The sequence below is a fragment of the Dermochelys coriacea genome, chromosome 1, assembly GCF_009764565.3.
Source record: "Dermochelys coriacea isolate rDerCor1 chromosome 1, rDerCor1.pri.v4, whole genome shotgun sequence".
NCBI classification, from domain to species: Eukaryota; Metazoa; Chordata; order Testudines; family Dermochelyidae; genus Dermochelys; species Dermochelys coriacea.
Window position 1 is genome coordinate 337,141,976 of NC_050068.2, and position 25,728 is coordinate 337,167,703.

The following is a 25,728-nucleotide window of genomic DNA, read 5'->3' on the forward strand; positions in this document are numbered from 1 at the left end:
ATGACTACATGTGATCTCAGTTCTGTGGATCATCCAACAATCAGTATCTTCAATAGTGTGATATTGGGGATTGTAGCTTTAAGGGCTGAGCTTCCCAGACAGCGAGTCTAGGCAGGGTGCTATGAAGCTATTGTTGTTATGCTCAGCCAGTTGGAACCAGACACAGAAAAAAGCAGTGAGTAATCCCTGAATACCACAAAGAGCACAGTACCCATAACACCAAGCTACTGCTGATGTACGTAGCTATCATGATTATGGGAGCATTAAATATGCATGGATCAGTTTCCCAAACTGGGGCCTACGAACAGCTGACTAGACACACAGTGCTGGCTCCTCCTCCTTGTTTCTAAATTATATATTTTTTAAGCTAAAAAGGATCGGATTTCCAAAGGTCCCTAGGGGAGTTGGACACCCAGCTCCCAGTGGATTTGCCTAACTACCTTTGGCTCCTTTGCAAATCACAGCCTAAATGATTTCCTAGCAGTGTTTTTCCAGATAAGCATTTGCTGCAGTTACCACAGGGGAATTATATGATTGTGAATGGGAAGGGAGGTGGTGCATGCAGTCATGAATAGGAGGCCAGATGATCTGCAGTTCCATGAATGAGGAGAGATAACCAAGATACAATCAGTCTATTAAGATTTGACCTGCGGTTGAATGGGCTTGGAAGGATTCAGTTTTTACTGGTAAATGTCAATCAAGGTCAATTTCACTGTACAAACACAAACTGAAGGAAAAAATATGTCCATCAATAGGAATTAAAATGTACAGATATACACAGTAAGAAAAATACCACATGAGAAATTATTAGCGTTTGATTTAAGGCTACTTACTTTGCATATTGTGACAGATGATGTTACCAGTTTGTGTGCTAATGGTGATCAAGCCGTAACTTTTTGAATCTCAGTGTGTACTGTCATTGCACCATTACTGTCTGATCTGCCCCGATTTCTGACCCCCCCTCCATAATTTCCCACAACAGGGAAAATTTAAATCAATAAAAAAAAATTAAAATGCTTAAAATAAGCATTGATATTATCTGTTGAAATGATAAAAGAATAAAAATCAAATTCTGCCAGACCTCATGTGAACAAGATAGGGACACCCTGGCATAACTCACACACGCTCCGTCTGGCACACTGGCCCCCTGCAGTGAGCCCCAGACAGAGATTGATGAGCCTGATACACCTCTGACTAACAGAAGCGATTCATTTAGCTCATGCAGGAGAGCCTCATGCTTTAAGATCCAGAAGTCCCAGAATCAGTCCCTGCTGCCGGCAACCACAGAGGGGCATCATGTTCCAGATATGGTGCGCATTAGGGAGAGGCAGGCTGCTGACTCCCAGAGAAGGGTCTCCCCTGCTAAATTACTCACACAAACATCTAGGTTTTCCTTGAAGGTCTCTGACTGATGTGATGACAGCTTACAAGAGCTGACACCATCACTGGCTGAGGTTAAATGGTTGCAGGCTGCATATGCAAAGACTCACTGTGTTATCACAGGGACAAAAAATTCTGGTTAGAGACAATCCTGCTTCTCCATTAAATATTTTCTCTCCCCGCTTCCTCCTCCTTTTTATTTCATTGTATGAATTATTAGGGATATTTGTATACAAATAAGTTATTTGGGCCTGATTTATCTCTCAGGTACACCTCTATCTCCATTGAAGGCAATTGTGTAAACATGGGACAAATGAGATCAAAATCAGGCCGTTTGTTCTGAAGGGACCCTTCATACCTGGTGTACATTTCCTAGGTGATGTCATAATGCTGTTTAAGACATTGCCTATCTAGAGGGCTGTAATGGCCACTAGTGAATATGTTTACAGCTTAATTTCTAAGACTTCTGGCAGAAGAAAATGCTAAATAAAGGCATTTTTCTTTGTTTGTGGGGTTGCTTTTTCTTAATTTTTCCCTATTGGCAGGAATGTTGTTAGATGGCATACATTATGGAAAACAATAAGCAACTTAAATAACGTTATAGAGATGTAGTTACAGCTGATTGCTCCTTCATTCCTCTGAGTAGTTCATATGCTGCACATGAGGATGGGACTCCTAAGTAACTAAACCGCTTCTGTCTCTGAGTGTTTGATACTGAAGTTATAGTTAAATGGTTAAATTGGAACAGCAACATGAGTGCATTGTAGTTATGCTCTCAGGACGAGATCCTCTAGTCCAGGTGAGCAGTGCGCAGCTCTGAGAGAACGTATGAGAGAAGATAACCCTAAGCCACCTTTCTATCTTAGAAAGAAGTACTTGTTGCACCTTAGAGACTAACAAATTTATTAGAGCATAAGCTTTCGTGAGCTACAGCTCACTTCATCAGTATGCATCCGATGAAGTGAGCTGTAGCTTACGAAAGCTTATGCTCTAATAAATTTATTAGTCTCTAAGGTGCCACAAGTACTCCTTTTCTTTTGATGGATACAGACTAACACAGCTGCTACTCTGAAACCTTTCTATCTTAGGTACTTGTAGAGCCCCCATGACTGTGGATCTGAGTGTCTCACAACTGTGAAGTACTATTTTCCCTATGGTTACTGATGGGGAACTGAGGCACAGCTTCAGACTGCATTGCAGATACTCCTGCATGTGTTTTCCAGCTTGAGCAGACATACCCATACTAACGCTGATGGACCTAGAATTATAGCCTTGAATAAGATCCCATTGGAAATGCTAGGTACATGCTCAGGTGGCTAGCTTCTCTCACTACTTGTGCCACTGTGGCTACACTTCTATCTTTTGCACACTGGTTTAATCAGACCTGGCATGTGGAAATTAAATTACTCCTTCCAGTGGTAGCTTAGTGTCATGCTGCCTGGTATGGGACACAGCTAAGAGCGCCAATCTCAGGCCAGACTGCCAAAATATGGGGCATGTACCCTAAACTGGTGGTACATTCTCTCCTAAGATTTCACTAAGTCAGTAACAAAAGTGAACTCTTGTGTGCTCTCTGTGAACTAGTGCAGTGATACAACAGACCTCTAGGCACTCCAGCCCTTGGTTACCACCCAGACAGCTGGACTTAGTGATGAAAGGTTATTAAAACCAAAATTCACCAAGCGTTAGGTTCTTCCAATCCCAAAGTCAACACGTACTTTCAGAATCTCACCAAATACCACACGGCAGCCAATTTTAAGTAAATCAACTAAACATTTACTTTAAAAAGAGAAAAGGAGAGATTTATTAAATGGCTAAAAGAATTATATACATTACAATTGATTTCAGAGTCTGTAGATCAGGATAATAGCAGTGATGGTCATTCTGCTCACTTGCAATAAGTCTCTCTGGATCACCCAAAAAGATTGGGGGTCATCAGTCATTTGTTGAAAGCTTCCCTCTTGTTAGAAAATCATAGTCCAGAGAAATGGAGCAGGATTGAAGACAACAAATGATGTCACAGTTTGCAATTTATACCCCTTAGTCCAGGTGCATGGAAAGTTACTGGCACAAACATGGAGTCCTGGGTCACATGTGCCTTGCTGAGTCATGAGGCATTCGTTGTCTACCTGCTGCCTAAAGAGACGCCGGGACGAGGTCCCTGGAAGAGCTCATTGCCCTTAAAGTGCCATCAACACATGGTTGGCCAGTCTAAATGTAAATCTGCCTTGTGGATGTTACCCAGAAACAAAACAGATTTGAGATACAAACACATAGCAAATATTTATAACTTCCACGACAGTGCTGATACATGATTTAAACAGATAATATTTAGCAGACTATAACTTTTCTATTGATACCATACAAGACATATTCTGTATAAGATTTATCACAAGTGTGCAACAGTGGTGTTATATTAGTGTAACCATGGTCACCTTTCTTTTACACAGTGTCACATCTAGCCATAGCCTAAGTAACTTTGAACAAGATCACATGGAACGTGGCGGGTGTGTGTGTGTGTAGGGAAGGGAACCCAAGTGTCCTAAGTCAGCGCCCTAACTTCTGAACCATCCTTCCTTTTTTCCCTTTACTACTCCCCCGTTAGTAGAGCTGGCTTGGCCCTTGGTGACCTTAGAACAGTTTGAAGTTTATCAGCTGAAGGTTGTTTGACGGCCTGTGTGAAAAGAGTTGGTGTTCTCAGTCCAGATCACAAGTAGTGCATAAGAAAGAATAGTTCAGAACTACGATATATAAACAGAGTCTACACCAGTTTTGCACTCATTATGAGACTTGACACAAACCTGGGTCACTGAGTCCCTCACTCTCACGAGCACAACATTTATTCACAAGTGTTTTGAAGGAAAAGCAGTCTTTTTGTAGGGAACATCTGCTTCAACTCTCTCATGCATATCAGTCCTTTGCAAATCAATTTTCCCTATTATCTAGCTACCTAAAATGACCCTCTATGCACTTTAAAAAAAATTGGATTAAGAAAATTAGCATGAAAAGGCCAAACATGAAAAATAATTAAGGCATTATCATTGCATACAGGGATAAATGTGTTTGCTGGCCAGTCTGACCTACGTTTGACCCTGAAAACACTGAAAACAAAACAGTTTACAAGCTACTTGGAAGGTATATTGGCAGCTGTGCACGTTTCTCAGAGCACCTGGGTCCTTGGCTCTGCCACTGGCTCACTGTGAGGTCATGGATGAGTTACTTACCCTGCCTGTGTAAAATGTCATTTTTAGTACCTACCTTTCATTACAGGAGTGCTGTGAGGCTAAATTCATTTAAGGTTTGTAAAGCTCTATGAGATTCTCAGTCAAAGGAGAACAAAGTGTTGTTATCCAACAAGATGTCTCATATGTTAATTGAATGTGACCTTACACATGGTAAAGCAGTTATATGTAATAACACTATTGTAGCATCTTTCGTTCCAAAGTATCCCACAATGCTTTCCAATTATATACACGTATTTATACATATCCTAGCAGTGCACAGTATGTTGGTGATAAGGAAAAGGGGAATTTTTGACCAAAGACATTAGAGCAAACTCCATCTCTAGCCAAAAGTGCCATGGTATATTTGATGCCCGTAGAGGGCAGACAAAATATTATATGTTCAGATTTCATTGATACTCAGGAAATCTAGCTCAAAATGTAAAAGGAAGACTTGAACCTGTGATTTCTGAAAAAGCTCAGGTATTGCAAACCTGAAATCTAGACCTTCCATCATTTAGACTAATGAATGACAAGGAAATTGGGTAGGAAAACAAAACTATATGTTCAATAGTGGTGCCTAACTCACTGCTCCTAGCGGTACCATTTTTTAAATGATTATTTTTCTTTTTTTCACGTGCTTGAGAATTACAGACAAGGAGCCCCTCCCAGCACCTTCACTGCACTGTGGTGTGTAACGGACACTGTTTCAGAGTGAAAGAGTGGGACTGATTACTTTAAAACAGGCAATTTTTGCCAAGCAAGCGCATTTCAATGTAAGGCGCTTATGGAAAAGGCTCAAAGACTCTGAAAGGAACTGGGGTCTCGGTTGTCATTAGACTGACAAATGACAGACTTCCATTTACACATAACAAGCAGAGTATATATATATATATAGAAAGGGCATACAGCTAGACCAGCTTTTTCAAACCTAAAGTTAGATTCCTAGATCCATATTGTGACATTCTGTTGGGGTTACCTGAAGAGTCGGGGTGAATTGCTACCCTCTGCATACAGCGGGAGGGTGCCCTGTCTGTGTCCCACTAGGGAACACTCTCCCCAGCCGCTGGCTACTGGCAACACAGGCTCCCAGCTCCACGAGCCCCACTTTTTTCCAATATAAGATAGCAATTGAAACAACCCACTTTGTTACACTCTAGTGTCCAATCCCCTGTCTTCTGGGCACCCACAATGAACACTGATCCTCTGCCTCTGCTGATTTATTTAACAGAGCTTGAGATAAAGATTCAAATAAAAGGTTTTGGAAACATAAGATTATAAGTAAATGAAAAACATAAAACACAGTCTATAGACTGTACTTATTAACAAGGTGCTGTGACAAAGTTTTTCCTCTGCCTTGGTGGGTCCTGCGCTTATTGGCAGATTTGCTCACCTCAGAGGTTCACAGCAGCCCTCAGTTTGGCCACTTTCATGGCTCAAATCTGCCGTTCACTCAGTTAGCCTCATCACTGGCCAGCATGGGGAAAAGGAAGAAGAACAATCCCCGCAGTCTCTGCTGATCCACCTAATGGTTCGGGGAACAGGTCGGAGACCTTCCTCTCTGGTGGAACCCAGAGTCGCGGTCAACTCCTCGGGTATCAAGTAGGGAGTTGGGGGGATGGAGGAATGGGGGGAACCCGATCCCCACCCTCTACTCCGTGTTCCAACCCAGGGTCCTGTGGATTGCAGATGTCTACAGTGGCTCCTGTAACAGCTGCGTGACAGCTACAACTCCCTGGGCTACTTCCGCTTGGCCGCCTCCCAACACCTTCTTTATTTTCACCACAGGACCTTCCTCCTGATGTCTGATAATGCTTGTACTTCTCAGGCTTCCAGTAGTATGCCCTCTCACTCTCAGCTTCTGGCACCTCTTGCTCCCAGCTCCTCGCACACACACACCACAAACTGAAGTGAGCTCCTCTTAAAACCGAGGTGCCCTGATTAGCCTGCCTGCCTTAATTGATTCTAGCAGCTTCTTGATTGGCTGCATGTGTTCTGATCAGCCTGTCTGCCTTAATTGTTTCCAGAAAGTTCCTAATTGTTCTGGAACCTTCCCTGTTACCTTACCCAGGGGAAAGGGACCTACTTAACCTGGGGCTAATATATCTGCCTTCTATCACACTCCTGTAGCCATCTGGCCTGACCCTGTCACAGTACTTTCCTGTCTAATAAGGTATTTCTCACTCAACTATTAGTTCTTCCAGTGCTTGTCCAGCCCACAAAGTTGGGATCCACTGTTCATGAGCCAAGCACATGCACACACACCCCCTGACACAGAGCCTCCTCTTATAATGGATAACCACTTGGGCCAATCTTCTGCTCTTATGCAATCCTAAGCTATTGTCTCTTACGGCCCCCCCGTTTTGAAAACTCTTGGGGTTCGTTTGTCTTTGTGAATTGCCACTCTGCATCTAGTCCAGACAGTAAACACAGGCTGTCTCTGTGGTAGCACATGAATTAAACCTCAGTCTACAAAGTCCCAGAGGACAACCTTAATCGCAACACTAGCCATCCTTCTTGTTACAAATATCCTTCCTCTAAATTTCTCAAAAGTCCACTGCACTTGAAATCTCTTGATGGTGGACTGTGGTCAGAAGACAACTTGGGGTCAAAATCTGAAGTGACTTGGTTATGCCGTTTATTGATTTAGCTTTAATAGCTATGGTTTGTTTTAGGAAAATTCTTCTAACATTTTTATTGGGCCATATTCCAAGACTGGCTATATTAGAAACTTTAAATTTGGTTTATTCAAGATTACTAGCACATGGTGGAAACAGATCTACCCCCTTTCAGTCACATGAGACCCACTGCAACTGACCAGCAAGACATGGCAGCAAGGAAGAACATATCTTTCTTCTTCTCCTTCCAGATTCAGCCCAAGAGCAACACTGTCTCATAGCTACCCGTATGATCTGGATAGATTGATAGAAACACATTTATGTGTAATAACTGCCCACTAGCAAGGAAAATGGCAGTGTGTAAAAAAGCCGTACATTGCACAGCATAAATCTCTCAGCAGGTGCAATTAGGGATTATTAATATTATTTATTATTTATATAGCACTGTTGGAGAACATGGCACTGTATAGTCGGAGAGCCATGCCAAACAAGGTCACCTCCCTGGGGGGAGCACTGGCTAGAACAGTACAGAACAAAGAGCACAATACAGTAAAGAAAGGGAAAGGGTGGGAGGGTGTCACTGCAGCTGGAGCGTGTCACCGAATAGATGAGGCTTGAGGAGTTTCTTTGGAGGAGGAGGCTTCGTATACATTAATTTGGAGGCTGCTCCGAGCATACTGGGATATTCAGTCACGTGCCTAATTAGGCTCTTGAAAAACCGAATCACACTGTGCAGGGACAGGACACTCCAGTCCCACCAGTATTAATGCCAAGATTGGATATGCTCCAACCAAACAATGGTCCTGGTGGCACTGGGTCGAATTCTCTGCTGGTGTAGATGGGCACCGCTCTACTGAAGCCAATGGAGCCAGCCCATATGCAGCAGCAGTGACTACAGCCCATTATGCCTCCAGAAGGACTTGTGGCAAGTGAATGGGACAGCAGGACTTTTGCTACATCAGGCTCCCCCCCAGTGCATTGCTGCCACTAGAGATAGGGACAGGGGTGGACCTGTAGCCTCTGCACCCTGTCTCCTCCAGGGCACCACACACTGGAACAGCCATTGTTTGGCGCTTCATAGATATGTTTGGTTCAAATTCATAATTGCCACCCAGTAAAATGTGTCTTTTCCCTCTTCCCTCCAGGTGGCAAATTTGCTGAGGCTATTCCAGATCCCCCAGATCAGCTATGCTTCCACCAGCGCCAAGCTGAGTGACAAGTCCCGCTATGATTATTTCGCAAGGACAGTCCCCCCCGACTTCTATCAAGCAAAAGCAATGGCAGAGATCTTACGCTTCTTCAACTGGACCTACGTATCAACGGTGGCCTCAGAAGGAGACTACGGAGAGACAGGGATCGAAGCCTTTGAACAGGAGGCTCGCCTCCGGAACATCTGCATTGCCACCTCAGAGAAGGTTGGCAGGTCCAACATCAGGAAGTCCTATGACAGCGTAATCAGAGAGCTGCTCCAGAAACCCAACGCAAGAGTGGTCGTGCTCTTCATGAGAAGCGATGACTCTCGGGAGCTCATTGCTGCCGCTAACCGATTCAACGTTTCCTTTACGTGGGTCGCCAGTGACGGGTGGGGAGCCCAGGAGAGCGTTGTCAAGGGCAACGAGCATGTAGCTTATGGAGCAATAACCCTGGAACTTGCTTCCCACCCAGTTAAAGAGTTTGACTGGTACTTCCAAAGCCTCAATCCTTATAATAATCATCGCAATCCCTGGTTCAGGGACTTTTGGGAGCAAAAATTCCAGTGCAGTCTCCAGAACAGAAAATCGCACAGAAAAGCTTGTGACAAACACTTAAATATGAACAGTTCCAATTACGAGCAGGAATCCAAGATCATGTTTGTGGTGAATGCTGTGTACGCGATGGCCCACGCCTTGCACAAAATGCAACGGACACTGTGCCCCAACACTACCAAACTGTGTGATGCCATGAAACTTCTGGATGGCAAGAAGCTGTATAAAGATTACCTACTGAAAGTTAACTTCACAGGTAAATAGAGCTTTTGTTTGTGGCATGCAGTGTGTGATGTTTGCTAATGTGATTGGAAAAGTTAAATACCTTTATTATTCTTATATTATTTATCACTTATATGATAGGGATCAGGGCCCCTTTGTGGTAGGTGCGAGAGAAAAGAGACACTCTTTACATTAGTCCCTGATGCAGTAAGATACTTACATACAGGCATAACACTGAGCATGTGAGAAGTCCTGTTGACTATGCACGTTGTTAAGGACCTCACTGAAACCGAGCTCTACAAATCTTGCCATTTAAATTGCTTACAAAATGCAAAAACCTTGGTGATACTAATGTATGGAGGTGGCAGAAGATGGATAATGTGATGATACACGCACGTTTTCATGGGGACTAGCTTTGCTCACAATGCAGCTCACTACCTGCCTCGCCATTGTCACTGGCATTGGTTAGTCTTTTATTAACATATCACCATAACAAGACAAAGGAGCTCCAGAGGGCAAACAAATAGAAAGTACAGTATTATAATTCCTTGGTTTTATATGTCTATCTCCCTCCTTAGGCACATAGATCACACTCACATTTGTATGAATTATTAAAGTGAGTTGCGCGGATGACCTGTCTGATGCAAAGGGAACACACTACTGTAGTTTGCCTGAGAGAAACCAAGAGGTATTGCGTGTGCAATACAATACACGTGGCCCCAGTAGTCAGGCAGCACTGGTGGGACCATCAAGAAAATGGGCTCCACCTGCAAACTTGAGATCGGGATGTGAACCTCGCCAATGTTTGGAGCTGTTCTTGGGTTTTGGCTCAGGCCTCACGGGCCAGATTTTCAAAAGTGCTCAACATCCACAGCTGGAACCAGTTTTTCAAAAGAGTTCAGCAGAAGACAGCATTTCTCACTGAGAATGAGACGTGTTCTCAATGGGAGTAGCTGGGTGCTGAGAGCTTTCAAAAATCTGTTCCTAAAAGTGTTCATACAATGGATTGGGTCATCCACTAGATAGTTGCATGTGTTATTTCGTTCCCTCCTGAATACACCAATACATACCATGCACACAAGCACATAGATAATATATGCACAGAATCCCAATGCATTGTGATTATATTTTATTTATTTATTATTTTATGTGTAGCAGGAAATAGCACAGTGGTGATATCTTTTTAGGTTTTAAATCTAATGGAAAGGGGAAAATACAAATCTTCCCACTTTTAACGTGATCAGAATGTTTTCTATTTATTTTGTTAATTAAGCCAGATTGTGAATCCGTTACTCCCAATGATGTGCAGTTACTCATCTAACTAGTTCCACTTTCCAGTCAGACGACTCCGTTAAATAACAGCTCACCAGTGAGAGTGCAGAATTCACAATCTTTAGATTATTAGCAAGCATTTATGTTAAACTGTAGTTACTTTTACGAAATTAAATTCACATGCTACTACTAATAGAGTCGAACATCACAGAGTAATAAAAGGTTACCCAATCACATTCAAGATCACAAATTAAAGTGAGGTGGGAAACAGTTTTCCCATCCTGCAAACATTTTCGAGATTTTCAAAAATTTTCACATCCTGAATTGGGACAAAAAATTGAAATCTTAGACATTTTCACTAACTGAAAATAAAAAAAAATTGGTTCAGGTTAATCAAAAAAAATTTATTTTGATTTTTATACTATAAAATTAACTTAAATTTTTAAACAAAACGTTTCAGTTTGAAAATGTAAAAATTGGATGTTTTGACAATGTTGCAAGTTTTTTTTTCTTCAAAAATTGCTCACAACAGGAAATTTATTGAAATCAAGCCTTTCCCATTAAGTTCAGTTTCAGTGAACTGGTATTTTCAGATGAAAAAAACATTTTGTCAAAAGATTTCCTACTGGCTCTAATGAGGAAATTTCTCACTGGTATTATCAAAAACAATGAGCTGCACCTGCTGTATGATCTGATTAACTCTTATTATTTTGGAGTCAGTTCTCAGTTATAAACTGGGATGGATGAAATGCTAGCCCATTGAAGTCAAGGGGAGTTTTGCTATTGATTTCAATGGGGCCAGGATTTCACCCATGATCTTTACTAGTTGCTGTTAGGCTCTGGGTGTGAGATTAATACAATCTCTACCAGATACTAGAAATCTTTCAGAATACAATTACATGGCATTTTTGACTACCAACTTGCAAATATCACTAACACTGCTGCCCTTTGGACCTATCAGAGGCTTGTTGCTTCATCTTGTCACAGGCTATGTAAATTCTACCTGCATCCATTCCATATATACACCACACATTGTACTCTGGGAATTTCAAGGGCAGATCAATTGCAGCAGCATTTGGGATTACATTGTTTGCAACACAAAATAGCTTCCAAAGGACACATCCAAAAATGCATCCCAATAGGGATGGGAGAATGGTGTGGAACTTACTTACACAGCACTTATACTAGTGCCAAGTCAGAGTCTGAATGCTGAAGTTTCCTTAGCCTTGTTAATAGTTCATGACTTTCCAAAAGAATCAGGAAAGAAAAGTAACAAGGATGATAATAATATTCACAAATATGCACACAAATATTTATTGAATACTTTAGAGTCGTTAGGGAGAACACTGCCTCACCATCTGTGCTGAAAGCCTGCAGTACATATGGACAAGCCTTGCAGGCATAGAAGTAGGCAGCCAGTATTCATGGTATGTCTCCCTGTAAAGACCCAAATATTGATCCTTATTACACACCTCCAGTTTTTACAAATGTGTAAATTGCATCTTCATATATGCCAGCTAACACAAGTTTGACTATATGTAACTTACACCACCAATATATGTAGATGCAATCCAAACCCCGTGACAATAGCAAAACAATAAAGGCATAACAGGAATATGTAAGATAAAACACAGTATGGGGGAATTAGTGTATGGTATAATGGTTAGAACAGAGGACTGGTCATCAGGATTCCTACATTCTAGTCCTAACTCTGTCACTGACTTGTTTATCATTTCTGAGGCTCTGCTTACCCCTCTGTAAAATTAACATAACACATTCGCCTACCTCAGAAGGTTTTTGTGTGACTTAGTTCATTTGTGAGACACTGAATTTTTTTGATTAAAGTCAATACTGTACAAAAGAGAAATATATAAATTCCATCCTTACAGGATGGGGGACTGTATCATGGGAAGCGGCAACTCATAAAAAGATTTTGAAGTCATGGCGGATAATCAGCAGAACATGAGCTCCCATGCGACACTGTGGCCAAAAGGGCTAATGTAATTCTTGGATGTATAAATAAGGGAAAGAGAAGAAAGAGATTATATTACCTCTGTATTTGGCATTGGTGCCATCAGTACTGGAATATTGTGTCCAGCACTGGTGTACACACCTCACGACAGATATTGAAAAATTGGAGAGGGTTCCGAGAAGAGCCACGAGAATGATTGAAGGATTAGAAAACCTACCTTATAGTAATGGACTCAAGGAGCTTAATCTTTTTAGCTTAACTCAGAGAAGGTTAAGGGGTGATTTGATCACAGTTTATAATTACCTACATGGGGAACAGAAATATGGTAATAGCTCTTCAGTGTAGCAGACAAAGGTATAAGAAGATCCAATGGCTGGATGCTGAAGCTAGACAAATGTAGACTAGAAATAAAGAGCAAATTTTGAATAGTGAGGGTAATTAAATACTGGACAGTTTACCAAGGATTGTGGTGGATTCTCCATCACTGGCAATTTTTAGAACAAAACAAGCTGTTTTTCTAAAAGATCTGCTGTAGTTCAAGCACAGTTGTTGGACATGAAGCAGGAATTAATACAGGGAAGATATATGGCCTGTGTTATGCAGAAAGTCAGACTAGATGATCCCTTTGGGCCTTAAATATCATTGCACATTAGCCTTTTTCAGCAGCATGAGCAGAGGTAGGAGATAACTCAATCTCTTATGCCACGCTTCCATCAGTGTGAGTGGAGGGAAGAATAATTTATATCCAGATGCTCACCGCCAGTGGTTGGATTGGAGAACTCAAAGCCCAGTTCATATATATAGATATACACACCCTTACCCACTCCTTAGTTGTTGGCTGGGGTCCCATAAAGGCAAAGACTGACTCCATGTCTGATCTTTATAATCCCCATAATCCCTCCTGAAAACAGAAGTATAATACTTAGTATTCAGTATTTCCCATCAGATGCCAACAGAGAGCTCACTCAGTTATTTTCCTTCTCTCATAGTCTTAAAGCCACGGGATTTATGCTAATTTTTGAGCACAACAAAGTTTTACAACCCCCACTCTGCAATTTATTTAGAATCCTGTGGTCCAAGTCAAATTTCCTTAGCCTCAAGAGCTCAAGAGCCTTTTGACTGTCTTGTGTTGTTGTCTTCTGGGGGATTGTGAAAAGAACATATGCATTATATTGAGCTGACGGTCAAGCTTGCAACAGCAGCTAAGAACTCAGGCTGTGGACTTGCTGATCAAAAAAGTGCTAAAGGTATTTATCAATGATCAGTAAAACCAAAGCAAATACGGAGTAAATTCTCTTCAACAAGCACTAAAATTATATTGTAACAAGCTGCATAAGAACATAAGAATGGCCATACTGGGTCAGATCAAAGGTCCATTTAGCCCAGTATTCTATCTTCTGACAGTGGCCAAAGCCAGGTGTCCCAGAGGAAATGACCAGAACAGGTAATCATCAAGTGACCCATTCCCTTTCACCCATTCCCAGCTTCTGGCAAACAGAGGCTAGGGACACCATCCCTGCCCATCCTGGCTCATAGCCATTTATCGACCTATCCTCCATGAATTTAGCTAGTTCTTATTTGAACCCTGTTATAGTCTTGGCCTTCACAACATTCTCTGGCATAGAGTTCCACAGATTGACTGTGGGATGTCTGGGGTTTATGTGCACCATTGCCCTCTACTAAGAGCTGAGTGAAATTTTTTTCAAATGCAGTTTTGGTGACATCAAATTCTTTCATGCCTATGTGCCTATTTGACCGAATTATTTGTTTCTTTTAAAAAATACAAAATAATCAAAATGTTTCATTTTGAAACTTTCAAAATGAAATGTTTTGACTCTTTTGGTTTGAAACAACTTTTTGATTCAAAATTTTCTTCCATTTTATTTTCAAATATTTTAAAACGTTTTAAAATTCTCAAAATCAAAATGAAATGTTTTTATTTTGTTGAAACAAAACATATTTGACCTGAAACAATTTTTTTCAACTTTTTGATTCACCAAAAATTTCTAAAAAAATTCATTTTCAGTCTACCTAGAAAAGTTTTGAAATTTCCAGTGAACTGAAAAATCCTTTCTTCACCTGGCTCTACTTCTACTATATGTAATCCAAGCTGTATATCATAGGTTAAACTGTTAAAAGCTAAAGTTCCCCAATTCTAAAGGCCACGGGCAACACAAGCACCCTCCTTTAGGCCTAAGCAGGCCCTGCTCTTTCTTGACAGATTAGCAATAGGCTCACTTCAACCTCCAATGTCTGAATGTCTCCCTGGAATTTCCAGCCCCTGGTCCACTGGACATTCTCAGAATCCACAGATTTGCTGCTTCCAAAGAAACCATACACTCCAGCTTACCAGTTTCACCACAGAGCATGACTCCACTTGACACACAGCACTTAGATGTGTTTATAGTGAAATTAAGTAAAAGTTATATAACAAAGTACAGAGATTCAAGTAATAGCAAGTAGAAGTATTGGAAACAAATGGTTACATATAAAATTAAACCATAGCACACATTCTAGAACCTAGACTCACTTAAATGGATACTTTCATGTCTTATAAAGCAATTCTCGCCCAAATTCTTTCCAGCGTTTTACCGCCAGACTTGGCGGGGATCTTCCATTCATGAGACAAGTCACTCTGTCTGCTTGCCTCCTTGGTGAAAGATCCAGGCTGTCTGCACTGCCAGATATATCAGAACAATCCTTTGTCCTCATTCATAAACAGGATAAACTCCCTGCTGGGTTTTTTTCCTCTGTATACTCCTTTTCTTGTAGATTTTGCAATCTTCTAATCAGCATCTGGCTCAGTATGCAAATAGGCCTCCATTGTGAGGCACCCAGTACACAATGACCAGACAGGGAGGTAGGCGTCTATTATCCCTTGTGTGAAAAGAACCTGTCTGAGACATGTCTCCTGCTGGTTAAATGCCTTAAGAACATAATTTTCAGTATAGATGCATAACTCCTTAAATATTATCTGTACCTACATTTTGCCAGGATTATGCTGATCAGTGGGCTACTTGGTAGAGACCTCCCATGCCACCATTAGTGAATTATTTTGCATCAATCTGACCTAAGGGATCATTGTAAAATCCAGTGTGTCCCCCCTGCCAAGTTGCACCAAGATGTCCCTGGGTCACAGTCCCCTGTAGGACAATCAGTTGAGTCATGGGATGTTGGTGTTGGTGGATCTGGTTATAGTGCTTGCTGTTGCCTAAAGCTCTGAATGGCCATGGTGTACAACCAAGTGACAGCCACAGTGTCCTACATGCCATTTGTATTATGCACTGTAGCACTGAGACTGGATGATTTAATGGATTGCACATGCCATGCAGACCCTTTCATCTTTAGGTCCCATCAAATCTAGGTTAGTGATAACCAAAAATTCTTATGACGGGATAGCAGTTCAGTGGCCTACGTACATTGAATTGGTGGTGTCTGTCCACTGATCCAGTCCCACCATAAAAAACTGCCATTACAATTGGCACTAATGGGTAGCTTCCTTGACAATCTGAGCAAAAGGCACAAGGACTGAATGGAACAGGAGACTGAACTACCCTCTTACCCTTTCAGGTAATCTTTGCTAGTCAAGGTTGAGGCACAGTGGGTTGGGCAATGTTCATTGCCACGGCATATGCCATACCTGCTTTATGAACAAACTCTCAGATTTCAGTGGGAGTTAGGCACCTAGATACTTTTGAGGATTTGGGCAAAAACATGTCTGTCTCCAGATGCCGCCAACCTGCTGCCTGGCATGAACACTAAACTCCCCTATTCAACAAAGAAGGAAAATGCAGCATTACGCAGACACTGAGCAGCAAAGATACTTCTTCCCAGTGCTTCAAAATTCTCAAAGGACTCTGGGGAGTATGTTGCAGTTGGCAGCACCCAGCATGCCTCCATTCCTAAAAAGTCTGCAGAAACCAAAAACACAGCAACAGAGCCAAAATGGTAATAGCAACATAGTTAGATGACTGAACTTTGAAGTCTCTGATACAGCAATCAGCTCTTGATCTCAGTTTCCTTCACTTGAATATTTATATTTCCCACAACTTGTTTCAGCTGAGCTGGTCAAAAATACATCCTGAATATAAATATAAATATTCTCTGCCTGGTTCGTGACTTCTCTTCAGTTGCCTTGGCCATATTGATAAAGTAACCTTTAGATGTTATAAACTCTAGGGCATACTCTGCCCTTTCAGGAGTGTAACTGAGGGCAGAATTTGGCACTCTGTTTATTGAGCATTGCACATATGTCTGAAAAACTGAACAATGTTCTCAGCTTTCAGATCACATATCTGAGAACCAGAAGGCTCAGTAACCTAATTTCCCTAAATCACAGGCTTGCTATGTTTTGCCTACTACATGTTTTATAATTATTATTATTATTTCATCTTTTATTTCACTGGCAAATATCATCCTGAATTCTAAATGTCAAAAGACTCCACAAAAGAAGAGATTCAGACTAGCAAGCACACTCATCTGGCACTTTTCATCTTCAAATCACTAAATTCACTTCTGCAACTTCATTGGCTTCCAGAGCAAGAGGAGAGAGAAGCATTTCAATGGGATTATATTATTTATTATCCCCGTGGCACCATACATGTGCACAACGTTCACACATAGATAAAGAGGGAGTAGGTCTGATTCCACACAAAGTAACACCACTGAGTTTAAATGGAATAAACACACTGTGTGAGAAGAGCCAGACTCTGTGTCCTACTCTATAGAGTTTACAATCTAATTTGGGATCATGAACCAGTAAAAAGGGCCAGATGCTGCCACACTTGCTCAGTACTTCATTCTACCCATAGTCACAGTGAAGTCAATGGGGTTATGTGTATAATAAGGCACTATTTGATAGGCGTTAGGGTGGCAGAATCTGGTCCCCAAATAACAAGAGTGATGGATATGATTAAATAAGGATGATTCATAGATCCCAAAACCAGAGGGACCATTGTGATCATCTAGTCTGACCTCAAGTATAACATAGGCCCTAGAACTTCCCCGAAATAATTCCTAGAGCAGATCTTTAGGAAAAAAACATCCAATCTTGATTTTAAAATGGTCAGTGCTGGACAATCCACCATGACCCTTTGAAAGTTGTTCCAATGGTTAATGAGAGGAATGATATCAACATATATAGGGATTGAGAAGAGTACACCTCTTATGGAGGGCAGTTATTCCATAAGAGCCTGATGCAAAACCAAAAGACACCTATTGACTTCAAAGGGACTTTGGATCAAGTCCACAGAAAATGGGTTGTTTGAGTTGATGATGATTTATTTGTATCTGTTAGTGCTCATATACAGCTAGCATACCATCCCTGCACACAGAGCCAGGCCACTCATTTGGAAGAAATTTGGTCATTCACAAATTTGATGTCCCCTCACTTTTGTAGGTGGGTATTATTTACATCAGAAATGCAGCATCATGAAACTGAGATTATGGAAAGGGACCTTTACATTTAAAGGATAACACCAGCAGCATTTTAAGTTTCCTGCCAGAATCATTTTTATGTCCCTTATTTTGGGTCTGTCTGCATCTCATATTGCATTCCGCGTGTGAGCCTTGGCAGGTTGAAAGGTAGTCTTGCATATATTTTTTTTGCACGTTTTTGTTGGATATTTAGATTTTTAAATATATAATTTGTTTACTTTATAAACTAGTTTAGTATTTATATTCATTATTTTAACATCTCCAATTCTGATCTCAAAAGCATTGGTGTAAATCAGGAATAACCCTATTGACATTTGTTATTTGAAAATTTTCAGAACATTTTATGTGAATCTATTTCAGACTATATGTCGTTCCTTTCAGCTGTGTCTTTAGTTATTATTTATTGCTTATTCCTAGTGTATGATTGGTCAGTGAAGTCCCATGGCATTGTTTCTGTTCCCTGGCTGAAAAACGGGAACTTTAAACAATAGGAGATGGGAAATCAAGGCAATTCTGAGGTGCCCATGCGAACACTTCTAACACAAATCTTAGCACAACTACACATTTGTGCAAATATTCACAAGATTTTCATTTTCTGCAAACATTCTTGTGAATAAAAAAGTCATTTGTATGGAAGTTTGATGAGAATGCATAAAAAGGTTTGGGAGTCCTGTTATAACAAATTCACCTTTATTATTCATGTGAATATTTATGAATGCTTCCATTGAACTATTCACTCGAGCTGGCCTGGAAATGGTTTTCCCATCCTACTAATATTTTCAAGAGTTCTCATTTTTTTCCTGCCTCAAATTAAGATAAAATCTCAAACTCTCACTAGTGTTTTTAAACCCAAAAATGAAAAATATTTTCATTTGAAGAGACATTTCAATTGCTTCAAAACAGTTCATTTCACTTTCAGTACTTTTCGTACATTTTGTTTTAAATTTCTAAACAAAATGTTGTTTCAGACAAGATAGCCAGAACTTTTTGATCCAAAAAATGTCAAAATAAAACATTTTAATAATTTTGAAATCTTTTTTCTCAACATTTTTTCAAGTTGGGAAATTCATCAATCCCAACCATGATTTGTGAAGTTTTAGTTTCAACAAATCAGCATTTTTTAAAATTAAAAAACATTAAAAAAATGCATTGAAAAATGCTTGACCATCTGTAGTATACACTCAGAACCAGCCATTAGACTACCTGTATCTATCAAAAACAAATTCAATAAGCAACCTGCTCTACACAGTGGCTAGGCAGGAATATTTTATGTGGGATCATTGTTCTGAAATTGACCTCCCACACAATTCCCACTATAGAGAGTGGGAATTGGATCTGGACAATGCGTCTTTCTTTTTCTGTTTGTTTGTTTGTTTGTCTGTTTGATACACATTTTAAACATGTATAAAGCATTTCAAACAGAGTTTAGTTTAGCATCAGTGCATTTTTATTAGCAGATGTTGGTAATAATGGAATATAGTATTTCATAGCTTTTATCCTGTGAGTCATTTCCTTGTTTTCCCTTCTTCCTGCCATGAAATCATATTTTATACAAGGACTTAACTAGCTAACATACTATACTTTTCCAAGGAAGGGCTGCGCTCAGGAATCAGAAGCAGAGAGCTTGCAAAAGAAACATCTACAGGATGGTTCCTTCAGCTGCAATTTCTCACACTCTGATGGAGACATGGGAATGTTTTTTTGACCTGACCGCTCCCACACTTTGCACTAGCAACGGAACAATGGTCAGGAACATGCTGAGCCCTGAAAGGGATGGAGTGCCTTAGGTCAAGTCAATAGCAAACCATCTGGTCAATTGAGATGCAACATTGATGAGCCACAAAGGAAAACATGTCCATTACTAACTAGCCAGAAAGATGGTGTCTGCAATGTTGGGCGTTCAAGGGTGAGGGGTGTAAAGCAGAGGAAACTTGTAGGCTCATTAGGATGCCGTCTAAGGACTAAACAACCAATTCCTTAATGCATCGGAATAATGGCACAGGGCCAAATGCAGAAGTGATACAAATGATAGTGGAAGTTACACATTGATTAGTGGATGTAAACTGATGTAACTTACATACCGAGGGCCCTAACCCACTTTAACTTGCACCTCCTTATCCCCTCCTGTGGGTTGTTTTTCTGGCTCCAAGCCCACTCTTCCACTTGCCAACATGTAATCTAACCCACAATTTATGTCACCTCTAAATTTAGCCCAGTGGCTTATATTTATATAGTGCCTTTTATCCAAAAGGATCCCACTTTAGAATCTTTTCTAATAATAGAGTAAATTCTGTTCTCAGATACAGGGGCACAACTCTCTTTTAAGTCAATGGGAGTTTCATACTCTATTGGCCCACACAGATGTTGGTCCTTCCATTCACCACAAAATGCTGGCACTTGCCACTGTTGGAGACCACTGGCCTAGCTGACTAATGGAAATGATCCAGTGTGGCAATTCCTAGGTTTCTAGGAAATGTAACCACTTCTCTAGGCTAAAATGTGGGGCTAGTTTAATAGCACACCACAACCTGACAAGAAGTGAAGTGTATGATACCCAATAGAACTGGAAGCAATTTCAGGAGGACACAATAGGTGAAATTTCCCCTGGGGCAAAAGGCTGGCACAGGGTGTATGTGCCACTTAAGTCCTACCTAACCCCTATTTCTGAGGGCTGGGTTGGGACATAAGTGGCACTTATGCCCTGCACTGGCCTTCTGCACAGGAGTAAATTTCCCCCATATTGATTCCCAAGTGGAATTTGCCCAGGTCTTCACATGTATATATCTATTCTAAAATGTTACACCTCCAACAGCTTAGTGTCCTATACATGCACCCTTACTAGGGACATCGATTCAGTGCTGAGGAAAGGATGCTGATCAGCACTGAATGATGACAAAAGAGATAATATAGGATTCTGTTAATGGTAAATAGAAATTTTTATCAGGGAAGTTTGTTAAGCTTATTCTTTTGGTTTTCAAGGACCACTACAGTTCAAACAGAGAGAGACTGACTGTCTTCAACATGGAATTCCAGTATCCTGAAGAACAAAAATCCTCTTGTGAGACTCTGTCATAGAAATATGTCTAGTGTCACAGTAGGTTTGGAAGCTATGTTGTCAGTGCCCTTCTAAGTTCTCTACAACAGTTTTTCAACCTCTGCCTCTTGCTGGTCTATGCTTCCATCTTATGCGGGGAAATACATTAATATTCCCTTTTTGTCTTTCCCCCTGAGTCCAGTGATTGCTCCTGCTGTTGCTGAACATTCAGTGGAGCAAAACATTGGGCAGAGGGGGGAAATGTGTGCATCGTGGTTTATCCTCTATCCTTGGGAGTGGAGGAATGCAGAAGTATTAACAGAATATGCATCTTGCACATTGTTAGAAAAGAGACTCCAGTGAACTCTGATGGCATTGGAAGGTGACTTGTCAGCTTTGCATCTGGGAGGACATGATACACATGAAATAACTTAAAAGCCAGTACTGGACATCTTTTATTTCACCATCCCTCTGTTGTTATTCATTGGTGTGCATAGTGTAACTTCACATTGGACTGGCTGACTAGGCATTTTGGATATTAGTAAGATGTTTCCCTGCATGGTGGTTTAACCCCTCATGATATTAAATGTAATTCCTATATCTTATATCTAAGGCAGGAGAGATCCCACAGAAAAGATATATCCTAACCCAAGCCCCAGCTTAGCAAGGCATTTAATGTATGCGAAGAGTCCCACTGAAAGCATGAACTCACTTGGTTCTCCATTTGGAGTCTATATGTTCACACCTCCACTACACTCATGTGCATGGCAAATTCACCTTAGAGTAAGCAACTGTGTGCAAAAAAAAAATTCTGGGAGTTGAATCCCTGCATGTTGTGTGGGGGATTATTATGGGGTGTTGAATATGTTTACATTTCCAAGTGAAACTCAGGTCATCTTTCCCTTCCACCAATATTACACCCACAGTCCCAATCACTGTAATTGATCTGCTTTACACTCTTCTCCATCTTAGCATGTCCATTCCCCCCTGTATGGGCACGAGGGTTACTGTACCCAGAACAAGATAGCATTGTGTCTCTATTCAAACTGTACAGCATTCTATTATCCTTTATAGAATGGCAATTTACATTTAAGATTAATTACCTTAAAGGGATTATTGCTCTGCTTGGAGTGCACTATATTTTCCTATTGGAAACACAATTTACTTTTGCAAACATACTCAGAATTATCAAATTGTATAGTAACTGCTGGAGAATTTTTGGTAATTTTGTAACAAAAACAAATATTATTGTATTACAAGTTATAAAATCCACATCTGTCAAATTTGGGAGCTCCTTTGTATCAAGACAATTAGACAATAACAGACAGAGGGTCTATTTCAAGGTTCATTTGGTTCCTATTTCTAAAGTCTGAAACTAGCTAATTAAAAACATTTTGAGCACTCTCTGGAAACATCTCTCTCATCCTCCAGATCCCCCACACATGAGAAAAATGTCTTCACTCATCATGCTTCAATATCTTAATTTCTGAGTCTATTCAAATTCCCTTCAGATTTATCCAAAGAGACACAGATTAAGAGGGACTGAATGAATGTGATAGATATTTAGTGCCTAACCACCCATCTTCCATTATATACAAATGCAATCTGTGGGCTAGATTTGAAGGGAGCAAGGGATGGTGCATAAGCTGCAGAACTGCAAGAGCAGCCCTTAGAGGTACTGTACTTCAAAAACACACGGGTGAGAAGGGGATGTTGGCACATTACCACTGGCTTATACCAGCAGAACATTACAGCACAACCTCTAGGCCAGCTCAGCTACACTAGCCAGTGTATTGGGGAAACTGAGCCAAAGTTCTACCCATCCCTCTCCCCACCAAATTCCAACCCACCTGCTCCAGGGAAGGATTAAATGGACATGTCCCTGCTTAGACCTTCATGCCTGGGCCAATGATCTGAGTAGCTTGGGGTTTTTTGCTTCCTTGCATAGGGCACATAATCCAAATCTGAATCTAGGCCTATGTAAGCAACTTTATAGTCCTCAGCATTTGTACAAGCAAGGTCATCAGCTTGCAGATTGATTCAAAGAATCACAAAAGATTGTAAAGATCTACTTAGAATATAGTTTTCCCTCTCCTAAAGTTTCACGCCGTCACCCTAAAAAGGTCCATAATTCTTCATAATGGGATTGGGTTCCCCTTGCTCATGTTTACAAAACAACTAGTTGGCCTGAGGGAGGAGTTAGACTGTTTAAAGTCACGCTTTAATTTCCTTTGTAATTACAAATTGATTGCTAGTATAAATTACCTTGCCTGCTTGCTGCCTTTTGTGCCAGCCATTTCTGACAGTGAATAATCTTAACTTAAAAGCCTGATATCAATCCACAGGCATCAATGCTGAAATCCCACAGTACGTTCCCATGGCTTGTCAATTATCAGCTAAACAGAATTCTTTAACAAAATTAGCCTTGATTAGCCTGATTTTTAAAAATTATATTAATGCCATTTTAATTTTAAAGATTCATGAGATTTTTCTTACATTTTTTAAAAAATGTAATTTGCTAATGTTTATATGCTTCATATTTTCTGTGTATCAAACTGAATATTCTTTGATAAATCAGAGCTACACCTGCAACTTTCAAAATGTCCTGAGTAAGAATGATGTGATGAGAAAAAGATCACCTTGGTTATGGGTTGCCACCTTGCAACCAGCCAATGGTTCCTCAACAGCAGAGACTCCAAGGATCATGCCAGTAGGTGGACAAGACAGAAAGGAAAACAAAGAGCATTGTTTTCATGCAACCAGCTCATCTCAGAGACAGCTTGTGAGTTTTCCCTACCTAAGGCAAGGTCTAATTTACAAAGTTTTGTCTGCGTAGGTATATCTTTCCAAGAGTGTGGTCAGCTGGCAGAGCTGGGCAGCAGGGCCTGCTTTCAGGAGAGACACTTCTTCTTGCACGTAACTCTGACAGCTCATACAAGCTGCTGTCACTGGGTATGTCTACACTGCAATTAGATACCAGTGGCTAGCCCATGCCAGCTGTCTTGGGCTCATGGGGCTACGGGGCTGTTTAATTGCAGTACAGACATTGCAGCTCATGTTGCAACCCGAGCTCTGGCACCCTCCCACCTTGCAGGGTCCTGGAGCTGGGACTCCAGCCCAAACCTGAATGGCTACACTGCAATTGAACAGCCCCTTAGCCCGAGCCCAATGAGCCCAAGTCAGCTGGCATGGGCCAGCTGCAGGTTTTTGTTTGCAGTGTAAACATACCCATTTTGGCCTGCATTATTGAGGACTAGTCCCCTATTGAGACTAGGCTAGGCATGACTTCCCTATTTGACTCTCCGGACTTGTCTACACTTCAGCATAAACACTGCCCACATGGACAGGAGGAATTCTCCCATCAGCGTAGGTAATCCACCTCCCCAGGAGGTGGTAGCTAGGCCAACAAAAGAATTCTTCCATCCACCTAGCACTATCTACACGGGGACTTAGTTCAGTTTAACTATGCAGCTTAGGGATGTGGATTTTTCACACCCCTGACAGCCCTAGTTAAACTGACCTAATTTTCTAATATAGACCAGGCCTCCATTAATAGTTGTGTGAGGATTGACAGGTGCATGTTCTGGCTCCCAACAGCAAGTCAGTTAAGATGCTTAGCTGAAATGTGAGCCATGGAGCTGAATATAAAATCTGATCGGTCACAGTTGATAGTAAGGTTTTACATTTACAAAGGATTAATAAATGTTATATGATAGACATGAGCAGTATGTGTTACAGATAGGTATAAGCACATCAGGAGAAAGTGTTATAGGTTGTTATGTTTACGAGCAACCTCCTGGACACTATAACACTTGATTTGTTTTTTTAAATCTATTAATTATTTATTAACCCATTATAAACTATTTGTAATTGGATCTTAATATAAAGTGAGGCCATTTGAGCTGTAGTGTAGAGGATACTCTGGGTGTGAGTCTTCTCTCAGTGACCCTAGTGTAAATCAGGAGTAGCCCTGCTGAACTTGGTGGAGTTACACTGGTGTAGAAACCCGTGTCAGTGAGCTCTGATTCAACACTCTATGTGGTTTGAAATGTAATCACGGGGGGGAGAGATAGCTCAGTGGTTTGAGCATTGGCCTGCTAAACCCAGGGTTGTGAGTTCAATCCTTGAGGGGGCCATTTAGGGATCTGGGGCAAAAATTGGGGACTGGCCCTGGTTTGAGCAGGGGGTTGGACTAGATGACCTCCTGAGGTCCCTTCCAATCCTGATATTCCATGATTAGAAATAAATCACTTCAACTGCACCAAATTGTATGTAGCTAACTCAAGGAGAATGAAAAGCTAAATTAACTCCTTGAGTCATGCAGGATACATTGTAAGGTCAGGTACCAGAGGAGCCCATGAGCCCCGGGCACCATGTGTCTTGTTGTATTGTCAAGGATCTTCATTATAAGACCTTTCCAAGACAATGAACATGCCCCTGAAACAAGGCAAAAGGGGTTAATAGAAAGTACAGTTTTCATATTATCTACTTGCATAAATGTCTTCTTTTGCACACTTACATCCGCTATTGATAGTTTTTCTAGCACCATCTAGTGCAACTAAAGGGGTTTTACATAACTTTCCAGGAAACTTCAGCGTTTCATAGATCTAATCGGTTCTTTACCTTTTCATTTCCACATTAGCTTCATGAGGTGCCACTTACCACAGGGCTGTGGGGCCAGCAGGCTACTGAGGAAAGTAGCTCTAGTATGCACAATACGCCTTCCTACATTTGTTTCTGAATTGCATGAAATCAAGGCTTGGGAAACAGCAGGGCTGAGGATATGCAACACTTTTGTCAAGGCATGTCATTAATGAGCTGTCTCTGT

The 25,728-nt window shown here is 41.0% G+C and overlaps 1 protein-coding gene across 3 annotated transcripts in view; it reads left to right on the forward strand.

The window, feature by feature from the left end:
- Nucleotides 1-25,728, forward strand: part of GRM3 (glutamate metabotropic receptor 3) — a 149,449-nt gene that overhangs the window by 99,046 nt on the left and 24,675 nt on the right. For all 3 annotated transcript variants that reach the window (XM_038387021.2, XM_038387023.1, XM_038387024.2), the window contains exon 3: nt 8,365-9,220. In XM_038387021.2, coding sequence (XP_038242949.1) covers nt 8,365-9,220 — 856 coding nt within the window. The remainder of the gene's footprint in view (nt 1-8,364; nt 9,221-25,728) is intronic.